The sequence below is a fragment of the Colossoma macropomum genome, unplaced genomic scaffold, assembly GCF_904425465.1.
Source record: "Colossoma macropomum unplaced genomic scaffold, Colossoma_macropomum, whole genome shotgun sequence".
In the NCBI taxonomy this organism is placed as follows: domain Eukaryota; kingdom Metazoa; phylum Chordata; class Actinopteri; order Characiformes; family Serrasalmidae; genus Colossoma; species Colossoma macropomum.
Genome location: NW_023494805.1, coordinates 659,120 through 672,558, shown reverse-complemented (window position 1 = coordinate 672,558; position 13,439 = coordinate 659,120). Strand labels below are relative to the sequence as shown.

General features: G+C 42.3%; 1 protein-coding gene across 1 annotated transcript; it reads left to right on the top strand.

The window, feature by feature from the left end:
• The first annotated feature begins 861 nt into the window (after positions 1 to 861).
• arf1 (ADP-ribosylation factor 1) lies at positions 862 to 8,821 on the top strand. Its single transcript, XM_036597336.1, has 5 exons — positions 862 to 964; positions 2,629 to 2,801; positions 4,544 to 4,654; positions 6,213 to 6,337; positions 7,054 to 8,821. The coding sequence occupies exons 2-5, from the start codon at positions 2,657 to 2,659 to the stop codon at positions 7,213 to 7,215; spliced, it is 543 nt and encodes a 180-aa protein (XP_036453229.1). The 5' UTR covers positions 862 to 964; positions 2,629 to 2,656; the 3' UTR covers positions 7,216 to 8,821.
• Positions 8,822 to 13,439: the final 4,618 nt, after the last annotated feature.

Here is a 13,439-nt window from a genome sequence, read left to right as displayed (position 1 = left end):
GAGTAACATGAAGTATAAAATTAAATTAAATTAGTTAGTAATAATTGTATTAATTAATAAATAATCATTAGTCTCAATAATTAAAATAAAATAAATAAATAATCCCAGCGTTCATAAACCTGTACCAGCTGCAGCTTTAAAGAGGCCCCTGTCACTTAAAACTACAGTTTCCTTGTTTTCTCAGTTGATGTCGAATGTCAGATGAACACGAACCTGTTTTAAATCATCTAAATCAAAACCCGTTAGTTATGATCTGTACTGTAAGGAAATACCGGCCACGAAAAGGTGGTGTTTACTGTGCTTCTCTGTGAATCCAGGGACGCCCAGATCGACGACCACACTTTTATCCACGAGCTGATCGGATAATTTATGTTTTCATCAAAAGCATTGTTGCTTACCATTGAAAAAATATATATATTTTAGATCTTTTGGTGAGTCTTGCTGTAAAAATGCGTACGTTTATAGAAAAATGGCTCATACAATTGATTAATAATAGCATTTATTTAAATATATGATTTGACTTTCATACAATATAGTTTTTAAGATTTATACAAGCAGTAGCTCCTTTTAATGCATTTGAAAATTGAAATCACAGATTTTATAGACACATTTTTCCCCTTCATAAATTACATTTAGCTCACTTAGAACCAATTCTGTATTTCAAAATGTGTTATGGCACTAATCAATTATCTCCTTTATTTCATGCTATTTTATTTATTTCATTTATTTAAAAATAAAATATGTACTAACATTTTTTTATTATATTTTTTTATTTTTCGTGGCTTTGTACAAAAAATTTGAACAAGACTTTTGTCGTATATAAAGCAAAATAAAAGCCCTGACTTTTATCACAGTCTAGCTGCAGCGTTTTCTGAACGGAAGTGACGAAAGAGTCCCTGACGTGGCCGGAACACCGCCATCTTGAGGAAGGAGACGCCTCGGAGTTGGAGGAACAAACTGAAGAGTAAGAAAACCATCTTAAATCCCGACCAGAGCTCCGCGGCGCGGCGCAGGCACGGAGCACACGGCGCGGGGAGGCGCTGCGGGGCGGCGTGGCTCTGAGAAACCGAGGAGAGCGCCGCTTAATCGACTCTGTCCCCGCTGTTCGCTCAGCGACAAAGAAAGCTCTCCGGTCCACCTTAAAACCTCTCCGCTCCACCTTAAAACCTCTCCGGTCCACCTCAAAACCTCTCCGGTCCACCTTAAATACCGCCGCGGGTCCATTAGAGGGACCGAGGGGCCGCAGTAACAGAGCGGCTGATAGAAACCTCTCCGGTCCACCTTAAATCCTCTACGCTCCACCTTAAATCCTCTCCGGTCCTCGTTAAAACCTCTCCGCTCCACCTCAAATCCTCTCCGGTCCACCTTAAATCCTCTCCGCTCCACCTCAAATCCTCTCCGGTCCACCTTAAATCCTCTCCGCTCCACCTTAAATACCGCGGCGGGTCCATTAGAGGGTCCGAGGGGCGGCAGTAACAGAGCCGCTGATAGAAACCTCTCCGTTCCACCTTAAATACTGCGGCGGGTTTGTTAGAGGGTCCGAGGGGCAGCAGTAAAGGGGGCCGCTGATAGAAACCTCTCCGTTCCACCTTAAATACTGCGGCGGGTTTGTTAGAGGGTCTAAGGGGCCACAGTGGACCTGCTGCACCGTTTAAGGTGGAACTGAAGATTCCAGTCAGCCTCTGGTGAAAGAGAAGCCGACTGAGCAGTAAAACCCACAGATCGGCTGTTTTATCAGCGTAGAGTCGCTCAGTGGGCCGTTTCAGGTATTCTGACCGTTTAGTTCTCTAACAGGTCGTGATGTGAGTGTTCTGGGCAGGTAGATGGTCCAGGTGAGCTGAGGGGAGCTTTAGCTTTACCCGCTCCTCCTTACCTGCTCAGTAAACCTGCCTCCCTGTTTGGTTCCCTTTCCTTTCAGTTTTTCTCCCTGTTTAGTTCTTAACCTTGTTCAGTGTCAGTATATCAATATAAGAACCGATCAATACGGATCAGTTTAACCTGAATCTGCGGCCCTTTAATTTTCCAGAGTAGTGATATTTTTTCCAATACTCCAATACGGAGTCGTAAACACCTGGAAAACTAATGTCTGGCTTTACACGGTGAAACTTTAATGCAACTAGTTGCATGTTTTGAGTTGCCTGCAGCATCATTTCTGTGCAGCTTGACAGCTACATGAAGCAGTTCAAAAACAGTTGCGCGCCACCCATTCAGTTACTCCACTAGTTATCCGCTCTAGCAGCTGGTGTTTTGATCCGCTGTGCCGTTCTTGTTGTATGAAGTCACTCCTGAGGCGTAGTTTACACATTCGCAGTGTTTATGGTTTTTATGTGGCAGAGCGCTTTACATGACACAGCTCGCGCAACTTCATGTTTCATGTAGGTTTCAAGCAACTAAAGTAGCGCTGAAGCTCTGAACGTCGCTTACACAGTGTTTTTAAAGTTGTTTCCTTTGTTTAAAACGCGTCCATCGTTGTTGCTTTGCTGCCATCGTTTGGCGAAATGATCTGTTTGGTGAAGAACTGTCAGATATAACACTGTGGGCTGAACAGCCAATCAGACCGTGTGGGCGGAGCTAAGCGCTGTATAGCTCCGGTCAGGTGAATAACCCGGCTCTCCGTTCTGTTCCCAGCTCGGCGTGTCCACGACGTCTGTGAAAAATGGGCAACATCTTCGCCAACCTGTTCAAGGCCTTCGGGAAGAAGGAGATGAGGATCCTGATGGTGGGACTGGATGCTGCCGGGAAGACCACCATCCTGTACAAGCTGAAGCTCGGAGAGATCGTCACCACCATTCCCACCATCGGTGAGTCACTCAGCCGCTCGGCTCCCTTCGCAAGAACGTGTGTTGATCTTTCAGCGCCCCTCAGTGCTGCCCTGACGATACGGACTCTGTCTGATCAGGGACCGACCGATACCAAGATATCGATACCAGTAACGATTTTAACCAGAGAGAAATTCTGATAATCGATAATATCGGACAATATTGAGTTAATAAATAGTTTGTTTTAATATTATACCGTATAACCCCGTTCTCAACCTTCCCACGTTCCTCTTTATCTCGGCGGGTCTCAGTCCGGTCCACTGGCCCACGTCAGCGCACAGAGCAAAAATGTGATTGTGTTCTGATCCAGAGACCGTCTGCAGGGCCCTGAGGACCACTCAGTCCTACCACCTCCGAATGATCATCTCTAATAAAGCCAGTATCAGAAGGTCTGCCACAGTTATTACATGATCACCTAATCACCAGATCAGCAGTCAGTGTGTTTATAGAGACTCTATATGAATTATGAACACAGAACTAAGTTCTGACTTGGTTCTGTAAGACGCTCAGAGGGCAGCGCTGAGCAGTGTCTGTTTATTAGTTAGCTGTGTGGCTAATTCTGGTGTTTTTAGCTGGTGTCCTGCCACAGTGAGTGTTTCACGGTGAAGCCTGTAGCTTTCTTCGGCTCCACACACGATTCTGCGTAACTGTAGACGTTTGTCTGAGTGTTGGTTCCACGGTACAGTCAGTGTAGATACAGTGAACATAGCCAGTGAATAAGAGGCTAATCAGCCAATATGTTTCAAACAAGGAACGAGACAAATTATTAATCACAGTGTTTACATGACCGTTACTCATCAGCTGAGCGTCCGGCCCTGTGCATCATTTACATCAAAGGCTTTTGGGAGACGCTCTTATCCAGAGCGACTCACAGTGAGATCACTACACAGGTAGGTGAAGGTAGTGTAGGCAGAGAACTTGTAGAGAGGAGAATTTCCACTCTGCAGTGTCTTCCGGGTTTCTCAGACACTAGAGGGCGCTCCCGAGTGAGTCCAGAATGAATGGGTTGATATGGAGCATTTGAGCAAAATCATAGTTTATAAATGCTGAAACATTTTTAATGTGAAAGAATTCAATCATATCCTGAACACAGAGCAGCATAAAACATTCTAACACTGCTGTTATATTTTTAAGAGCTTTTAAACTCGAGTTATAGGAGTTTAAAACGGCGCCTCATGGACGTTCATGACGTCAGTGAGCGCGAACAGCCAATGAGCTGCTCCGCTCGCCAACCAATCAGCACTCAGTAACAGTAATGTTAGCGTCCTGCTGCCCAAAACCTGTTTACTGTAGAAAAAGGAAACTTACAGGAGAGTTTTCTTTGCTTTTTAGTGAAATCCATCCTTCCTTTCTACAATTAAAGGAAAATTCTCGTTCAGTGATTAGAAACTATTTTAACTGTTCGTTTTTAGCTGTTTAGCTCCATTTACCCTCTTTCCTTGAGGACTTGCTCGTGGGCACCCTCTGCTGTTTAGCAGTCCTGTTTTTGATATAATGGGGGAAATGGGAAGTGGCTTCATAAACCGGCTCTGGTGTTGGGAGTCTTGCCCAAGGACTCCTATTGGTACAGTGTAGGGTGCTCACCTGTGCAGGGTTCTACATATTCTATATATATATATATATATATATATATATATATATATATATATATACACACACAGATCCAGTAAATCAGTAGTTGAGTCTGATGTTTTAACTGATCGGCTGCGTTTGCTGTGTTTCAGGCTTTAACGTTGAAACCGTAGAGTACAAGAACATCAGCTTCACCGTGTGGGACGTCGGCGGCCAGGACAAGATTCGACCGTTGTGGCGTCATTATTTCCAGAACACGCAGGGTAAGAGTTCGTTTATCTTCATCTCGTTCTTATTATTATTATTAAACACCTGAAAAGTACAAAAAGACAGATTTGGGTTTGATCTGTAATGTTCATTAAAGGGTCTGTATCGTGGAGAACTGGGTTTCCCTCACTGTTCTTTATATGAATGAGTCGTTGTTTAAGAGCCAAGACATTTTACTGTAGCGGGTTTTGAGGAAGAACCCAGTTCACAGAGACATGAGGCAGTTTTACTGTTTTTTATTTGTAACATTAAACATTAATTAAAGTAAAGATGCACCTGTTGGGAATTCTGGGCCTGTATTGATAACCAGTATTTTACATGTTCATATCTTTACATGTTGGGCCTGGAGAACGGTCTTCTATAAAGGCCGTCCAAAAATTCAGAACCACAGCTCTCAGCATTTTACCATCACTACAGTAATTAAAGCCGTATTGAGGCCAGTTAAAGCCACAGTAGACCACATGTGGCCTGAAATTTGCACCGAGAAAGGCAGCCAGTCTTTTATGTAGACAGACAGATGCTAACGGTAAGTTAGCTCAGCTAACGTTTCTAGCCTGGCCTTCAGCTCCTATCTTACAGCTGGAAAACAGCCGGTTTTGAAGAGGTAGTAAACTGATACCAGCCGTGATGAGATGATAAACACTTTATTTCATTGAATTTACAAAAGTATAAAAATGAACCTGAACCGAACTTTCCTCGTCTCCTCCTGCTGGTGTCTTCAGCACCAGAATGGAACTGCTGCACCATTTAAGGTGGAGCAGAGGAATTCGAACAAGAAGCTGACTTCAGCCTCATAGTTTTAATGCTGGTTGTGCTTTCATTTTTAGTGTTAATTTACTTAATGTAGTCCAGAGGTCACTAATAGGCGGACCACGGTCCGAGTCTGGACCCAGACGCTGTTCTATGCGGACCTGGACCTATAAGTGATAAACTATGGAGAATTATTTCAGTTCGCCGGGTGGTCCTGTTTTAATCAGTGTAACTTTACTAGCCTTTACGGTACCAGTTTAGTGGCCTGGGAGACACACAGACCAATCACATGCGTTGTAAATATCACGTGACGCTCTTCAGCCAATCAGATTTGTGCATTACGATGAGCACTGAGACTCGAGTGAGTGACGCACACACAGGGGAGGGACGAGGCGAGACACAGCAGTCAGAGAAGAAAGTGAGTCAGAGGGAAGTTATTTCATTTTAAAAAGAAAACTGACAATAAAGGTTGAAATTTGACTGAACTGTATTTGATTTGATATTCAGTTGTCGACTGTATAAGATGTTGATATACCTACTAGGCTACTTCAGTAAACAGTATATGGCACTGAGTCATGATGCAGGTCAGACATTATGATGTTCTGGACCTTTGTTTAATGATATTTCCTCTAACTGGACCTTATTGAATTTTAATTACAGACCCCTGATGTAGTCCATATGTTTCATACTCAGAAACCAGTTCCAGGACTGCACTGCGTGTTTGGACGCTCTTGTCGTGCACTTGACCGGTTTATCGTATGAGTGTATTAATGGTCTTGTTTTGGGGTGTGTGTGTGTGGTCAGGTCTGATCTTCGTGGTGGACAGTAACGACAGAGAGCGAGTGAACGAGGCGCGGGAGGAGCTGATGAGGATGCTGGCGGAGGACGAGCTGAGAGAAGCTGTGCTGCTGGTGTTCGCCAACAAACAGGTACTTCTAAACGCTGAGGAACCAGGAGCCGAATTACAGAAACATCCTCACCCTGAAATCTGAGCCGTTCAGTCTCCATGACGACTTCAGTACGGACTGAATTTCGGACAGTATAGTATCTATTAGGGAATAACAGTTCCTAACTTCATAATCTCATCATGAACTCCAGATAAGAAAACAGCATCACACAAACATCAGATGCTGTAAGACCAGATTCCTAAATTAAGATCAGATTTGCTTCTGTAATACGAATTGGTGAGAAATCTTATCTTCAGTTACTCAGTCAACCCTTATTTGAACTCTGAAGGACATTGAGGCTGACCCTCATTTACAGCGTAGCCAGGCAAATTACAAGGAATTGAAAAAGTTGAAATGAAATTTACCAAGTTAAACAAATGAAAATCATCACAGCAAAAAGGATTAATAAAAAACAAAAAATGTAAAATAACAGCTAAAATTAAGATCTGATCAAACAGGTGCAATAAAATATTACAATAAAATAGTCTTAATATTACTACTAATAATAATGATGATGATGATAATAAAACTAAATAAAAAGGAGAAACGAGAAGTTAAACTCATCTGAAACAGTTACAGGCTGTCTAAACGTTACCTTGACCTGTCAGATCTTAAAACCTAAAGAGAGGTTAAACAGAGGTGCATTCAGAACGTTTACAGTGAGGAGACGAACGCTGACGGTCTCTGTTGTCTCCCAGGATCTGCCGAACGCCATGAACGCTGCGGAGATCACGGACAAGCTGGGGCTGCACTCCCTCCGCCACAGGAACTGGTACATCCAGGCCACCTGCGCCACCTCCGGGGACGGCCTGTACGAGGGACTGGACTGGCTCTCCAACCAGCTCAAAAACCAGAAATGATCTCCACCTCGCCGCCACACTCCTCCTCCTCCTCCTCCTCCTCCCCTTCTTCCTCTTCTGGGGTTATCCCCTCTTTCCTTTTAGACCACGTCCTCCAACAGGCTTTACTTCTCATCTCGCAGAAACCTCGTGTTTCTTTGTTTTTCTTTTAAAGAGGAAAAGTGCTGGAAGCTGCTCTCCCGCTCATACCTGGTTACAGTAAAGTAAGAGCCCCTCGCTCTCATATTTAATGTAAATAGTTATGTTTTTGTTGTGAGGCAGCTTTTGGAGCACTCTTATGCAATATATATATTGTTATTATTATTGTTGTTGTAATCAGCTTTTCCTTTTCTTCCTCTTTCGTGTTTTATTTAATCATTCGAGTCAGAGGTAGGTGAATCGTAGGGTTAAGGGCTTTTTTTTTGGGTGGGGGGGGGTTCGGTGGGGGTCTGGGGGGGTCACTTCCAATAGCTTTCGTCTCTGGGTCGCTGTCTGCGCATCGCGAGTTAAACGTTAAACGTACTGTACAAAGAGGTTTCGTCGGTCTCAAGATAAACTCAACAAGTCCAGACAGCGCGGGCACACGCGCACACACACTACCTAGAACGTTTAGGGGTTCTGCTTAGAACGGGGGAACCACTAATTAGTGCTACACACAAACTCAGCATGGCCTAGCTTTACTAGAAAGGTTCAGTCAGTATCAGCAATGCTGAGGCCGCTAACGGCGAACAACATCAATCAGATGGTAGCACGCTAATTGGCGCCTGCTGGCTTGTTAGCATCGTTAGCATGTGCGACGGAACAACGTTCCGTCAAGAAACCTGATGGAGCCGTTCATTCTGTGCCATTACTGCAGTAAAGCCACGCACAGGGAACTGGAATGAGCCTCCCAGCATAGATTAAAGCGGTAGTTCACAAGTTCACCCGGTTTCCTCCCTTTCGATGTGGTCGATCAGCTACGAGGCTGCTGTAGCTAATGTACTGAAAAGCTCGTTAGCTTATTAGCATGTTAGCTGATTAGCATGATGCTAACTGCATGCCTAAACTGTCAAAGCATGTGAACAGTTCTCTCAAATCTCTATTCGGCTTGCTTACGTGGTTTTTAAGACACTGTTATCTGTAAATATGGGCAAAAGCGAGACGTCATGCGCAGATCTGATGCATAAACTTTTATAAGACGCAGATATTGGAGGCGCATAAACTTACAGAGTAATACGTTTATTTTTATAAGATTATAAACGCAATAAAGTGCAGATATAGTAGCGCAGTAACCCAGCATCGCCTAAACATCCTCCTACAGTAAATACATCATAAAATATCAAATATGTGAAATATAAATTACCCAGTGTCACCTAAACGTTGTGCTAAATACATAAATACATCATAAAATTGTCAGATATATAAAATACAAATTACCCAGTGTCGCCTAACGTTCTCCTACAGTAAATACATCACAGATGATCTAATCTGTTAAATATGAATATTGGCTAATTTTAAGATTCCCATAAAAAGCTTTTAAGAACGATCTGCTGATTCTGAGCTGAACCCGAGGCTGATCGGCTGCGTTTGGGGTGAATTTGTCTCAGTTCTGTCGCTTTAACAGCTTTTCTTTTCGCTTTAGCGTGTGGGTGGGTGGGCGGGGGGGTGGGGGGGGTCGGTGGGTCGGTCTTAGTGTCTCAGGTTAAATCATGCTTTGCCTTCTTTAACAAGAGAAACAGGTCAGTGCAGAAGTGCTCACAGGTCCAGGGCTTCGGTTCGGTTCAGCAGGGGCTTTGTTTACATTAAAGGCTGCACGACATGGACAGAGCAGCACGTGGAGGTTATAATGCGACATAGATTGACATGTTGACGTGATGTGACAGTTAAGGACCAGCCTGCGTTATTTTGACCAAAATGATGTCCTTGATTCGTCAGACGGCCAGAGAAAGTCTTCTGGAAGTGACCGTCGAGGATTGTGCTTTTTACCTCAACGCTGCTACGTAAACATGTCATGGCAGATGTTATATGCTGTCATGGGATGTTAGGGCAAGTAATATAACAGCTAATTAGAGTACATTCAGCATGACGTTAAACCTTACGCCAGTGACGGGTATTACACTGTTATATACTGAACAAAATCAGTCAGTAACGGCACATAACATCCTCTATAACATGTTTACAGCGTTGTTCTGTCACTGAGTTCCAGTAAAGTGTTTCCCATTTACTTCACACTGCAGCATCGCCAACATCACGACTAACAGCCGGTATATGGAGCAGCCCTAACCTACCCTTTTTACTCTCCACTCCTGGAACGTTTGCCTCTCTCCGATTAGCTCGTCTCTAAGTCAGGTGTGTTGGAGCCGGTCCAGCTCTAAAGCCCTGTTTCTCAGCTCCAGATTAAGCCTGAGCCTGGACTGTATGGACCTGTTTAAGGGCGAAAGCCCGTTCAGATTGCTGTGCTTCGTGTTTTCTGAATGCATGTGTGAATCAGAGCACCGCTAACAGCAGCAGCATGCCTGTAGGTCACGCCGGGAACACTCCACTGTCCTCCAGCCCGGCCGCGGTCAGCGACGGCCGTCACAGTCAGACTTCAGAGGAGTTTCGTTGGACCAGGTTGATCCCTGATCTTGATCTTGGCTGAAAATATCACAGAGAAAGGCAGCCAGTCTGAAGTCTTTAAGATAGAAAAGTGCTGACCATCTGTTTCTTCAGCTACATCCTGACTCGTCTCGCCTCGTACGCTTTAGCTGGATAACAGGTCGGTGAAGTTCGCTGAGAGCAGATCTGATGAATTCACTAAATGATGAAGTTTTGTTCCAGTAAGTCTGGGTGAGTCTAAAATGTTATTGGGCGACTCGTCCTCTGCGCTGTAGCTGAGCTCTGTACTGTTTGGACGGCTGCAGGAGTCTTTCTGCTTCCTTTACTGGACTGAACACGTTAGAAGCGCAGACCGAAACGTAAGACGCAGCTCTGCGCTGCCCCCTGGTGGAGAGAAGAGTTCAGACGTCTCGTGGTTCTCAAACGTGAGAATGTATAATATTACAGGGAAGCAAACTGGCTCATTAAAACTCTTAATTACTGGACTTTTTTACACTTTGGTGTTTGATTCGTTTCTCGTCTAAAGTCTTCTGGTTGTGTTTTTGAGTTGACTGTTTACTCTTCTGTAAAACTTCGGAATTCAGTCGTTTGTGGGGTTTTTTTTGAGTGTTTTTCCTGTGATATTATCATGATTATTATTTTTATAGCAACGAAACGGATGAGAAAGCCTGACCAAATCGTAAGACAAAGGCTCTGCGCTGCCCCCTGGTGGAGAACAGAGTTCAGACGTCTGTGGTTCTCAAACGTGGGAACGTATAACGTTACAGGGAAGCAAACTGGCTCATTAAAAACTCATTTACTGGATGATTTTTTACCAGTTTGCGACTGTTGGGCTCGTCTCCAGTGTAAAGCCTTCTGGTCGTGTTTTTGAGTTGACTAAACTCCGTAACTCCGTCGTGTCGAGTGTTTTTCCCTGTGAAATGTTTTCTGTGTTTGCTGACACACGAATAATAGTAGTAATAATAAAAACAACTGACAGATAATAAAGCTTGACCAAACCGTAAGACGCAGACTCTGTGCTGCCCTCTAGTGGAGAACAGTTCAGTTCTTAATTATGAGAGTGTATAACTTTAAAGAGAAACTAATTTGCATATCAAAAACCTTAACTTGCTATCCGATTGTGAAACCGTTGGAAACTGGAAACTTTACTGGAAACTCCTCTAATAGTCGTGACTGTGCCGGTTCTGCAGAGATCAGGTGGAGAACCCTGGAGTGTTCCTTCAGCGTGTAACAGAACCAGCCCCCCTGAATGCGTCTGAGTTAGTCTCTGTTTGATGCAGTGCTGGCTGCTCTGAAGTGGGAGGGTTAATCGTGGCATGGTACAGCAATATAACCGCGTATGAGCTTCGTATATCTATATTTTTGAATACGGTGATGTTTGAACTCTTGGTGCCTTTGCGGTTCCGCGGAGGGGTTCTGCTGTGAGCTCCGTAGCGGACGGACGTACTGTTCTGAGACTCTGCTGGTTTACGATGAAATGATGATTAATAAAAGGTCCATGCACATCGAGTTTGACTGTTGCGAAAGGAAATGTACACTTTGAGTGACGATGTGAACCCACACCAACGGAACGAGTCCACTAGTGTCTCTACTGTCCTCATCAGCCTGTTTCATGGACACTGATCGCTCGCATTGAGACGAAGTACATATAAATATGATTCTCCTAGCAAAGTTTGTCTTATAGTGTGACTTATTAACATGAATGTTTTTTAATGTAAACTTATCTTGCCTTTCATTTTGACAGGAAAGCACTGTAATTAAAGAAATCAGAGTAAACCTGGACTCGTCGCCTCGTCCTTCTCACTTCACTTTGTTAATAATAGTAGTAATAATAATAGTAATAGTTTTTATTTATCTAGCACTTTTCATGCTGGTGTTTGCAGAAGGTCAGTATCTGCAGATCTGAGATCACGTCTTTTCTGAAGGAACAGAAATGTATAGCTGGGTTTCGTCAGCATAGCTATGAAAATGTATACTATGCTTCCTAATGACGTCACCTAGAGGCAGCATGTACAAAGAGAAAAGCAAAGGCCCTAAAACTGAACCCTGAGGGACTCCACAAGAAACTCCAGATCTTTTTGATGAATGATTTCCCATTGAAACCCTGAACTGCCTGTTACTTAAATATGATTTAACCCATTCTAAAACAGCCTGAGAGGCCGACACAGCGTTCGAGACGCTGGAGTAAAATCAACAATATCAGAAGCTGCACTGAGATCTAATAAAACCAGATTAGAAGGAATTTGTGCATCAGCACATGTTTATTATAGTGGAGAGCAGCCACAGTGGAGCAGTTTGGCTTTTCCCAACAATTTCAAACATATTTGAACAAAATTAGTCATTATTTTTTTATTAAAGAAGCGTTTTATTCATCTCTGCTATGAATTAAAACATAAACTTTGTTTCCAGGTCCTCCCTTTAATTATCAGCTCAGCTGAAAGTGTGGCCTGTTACTCTTTTCAGTGTTTTATATGTATATATATATTATATATATATATATATATATATATATATATATATTTATTATTTTCATTTTTCATTCTCTCTTTGTTCTGGTTTCTGTTACTGTGCTTTCAACATTGATGTATGTAAATGTGCTCTGTTCTGATTGGTTGTGCCTCAATCAGAAAGCAATCAGAGCTGAAACACTCCTTATAACTTCAGTGTGAGTGGGCGGAGCTTAACTCCTGTAGGATAACATCACACAGTCACGCTGCCACCATGTTGGTGGGCAGGTCCAGTCAGCAGCGCAGTGGCAGGTGTGAGGTAATAAAGCCTAACCGACCCGGCAAAAGCAGGAAAAACGTGGAGATAATCAGTTCATACTCGGTTCTCATTGTTAAAGCGTATTGACTGATATTTGAGTGGTTTTATTTGATCTGTTGTGTCCCAAACCGCAGACCAGCTCCTGAAATAGTGTGTAAAAATAGTGTAGGACAGTCAGAAGTGCACTCAGTAGTGCAGCAGGTGAGGTACAGAAGTGTGTGGTTTGGGACGTTAACTGTTCATTAAACATCTCCAAGGGAGAGTCTGAGGTGTTCTTTGATTAAGAAGCATTTTTTAGTTAAATTAACTATTGAGGTAAAGTAATTAATTTATTGAGGTAAATTAATTTAATTATTGAGGTAAATTAACACATTGAGGTAAATTAATTTAATTATTGAGGTAAATTAATGTAATTATTGAGGTAAATTAACACATTTATTGAGGTAAATTAATTTAATTATTGAGGTAAATTAAACACATTTATTGAGGTAAATTAATGTAATTATTGAGGTAAATTAATGACATTTATTGAGGTAAATTAATTTAATTATTGAGGTAAATTAACACATTTAATTATTGAGGTAAAGTAATTAATTTATTGGGGTAAATTAACACATTTATTGATGTAAATTAATTTAATTATTGAGGTAAATTAACACATTTATTGAGGTAAATTAATGTAATTATTGAGGTAAATTAACACATTTATTGATGTAAATTAATTTAATTATTGAGGTAAATTAACACATTTATTGAGGTAAATTAATGTAATTATTGAGGTAAATTAACACATTTATTGAGGTAAATTAATGTAATTATTGAGGTAAATAAAATTAATGAATTTAATTATTGAGGTAAATTAATTTAATTATTGAGGTAAATTAACACATTTATTGAGGTAA

Excerpts from the sequence above, each read along its gene's own strand:
- arf1 (XM_036597336.1), top strand. The coding sequence starts at position 2,657 with ATGGGCAACATCTTCGCCAACCTGTTCAAGGCCTTCGGGAAGAAGGAG. Across the intron at positions 2,802-4,543 it reads CACCACCATTCCCACCATCG|GCTTTAACGTTGAAACCGTA; the intron begins GTGAGTCACTCA and ends GCTGTGTTTCAG. Across the intron at positions 6,338-7,053 it reads TGGTGTTCGCCAACAAACAG|GATCTGCCGAACGCCATGAA; the intron begins GTACTTCTAAAC and ends GTTGTCTCCCAG.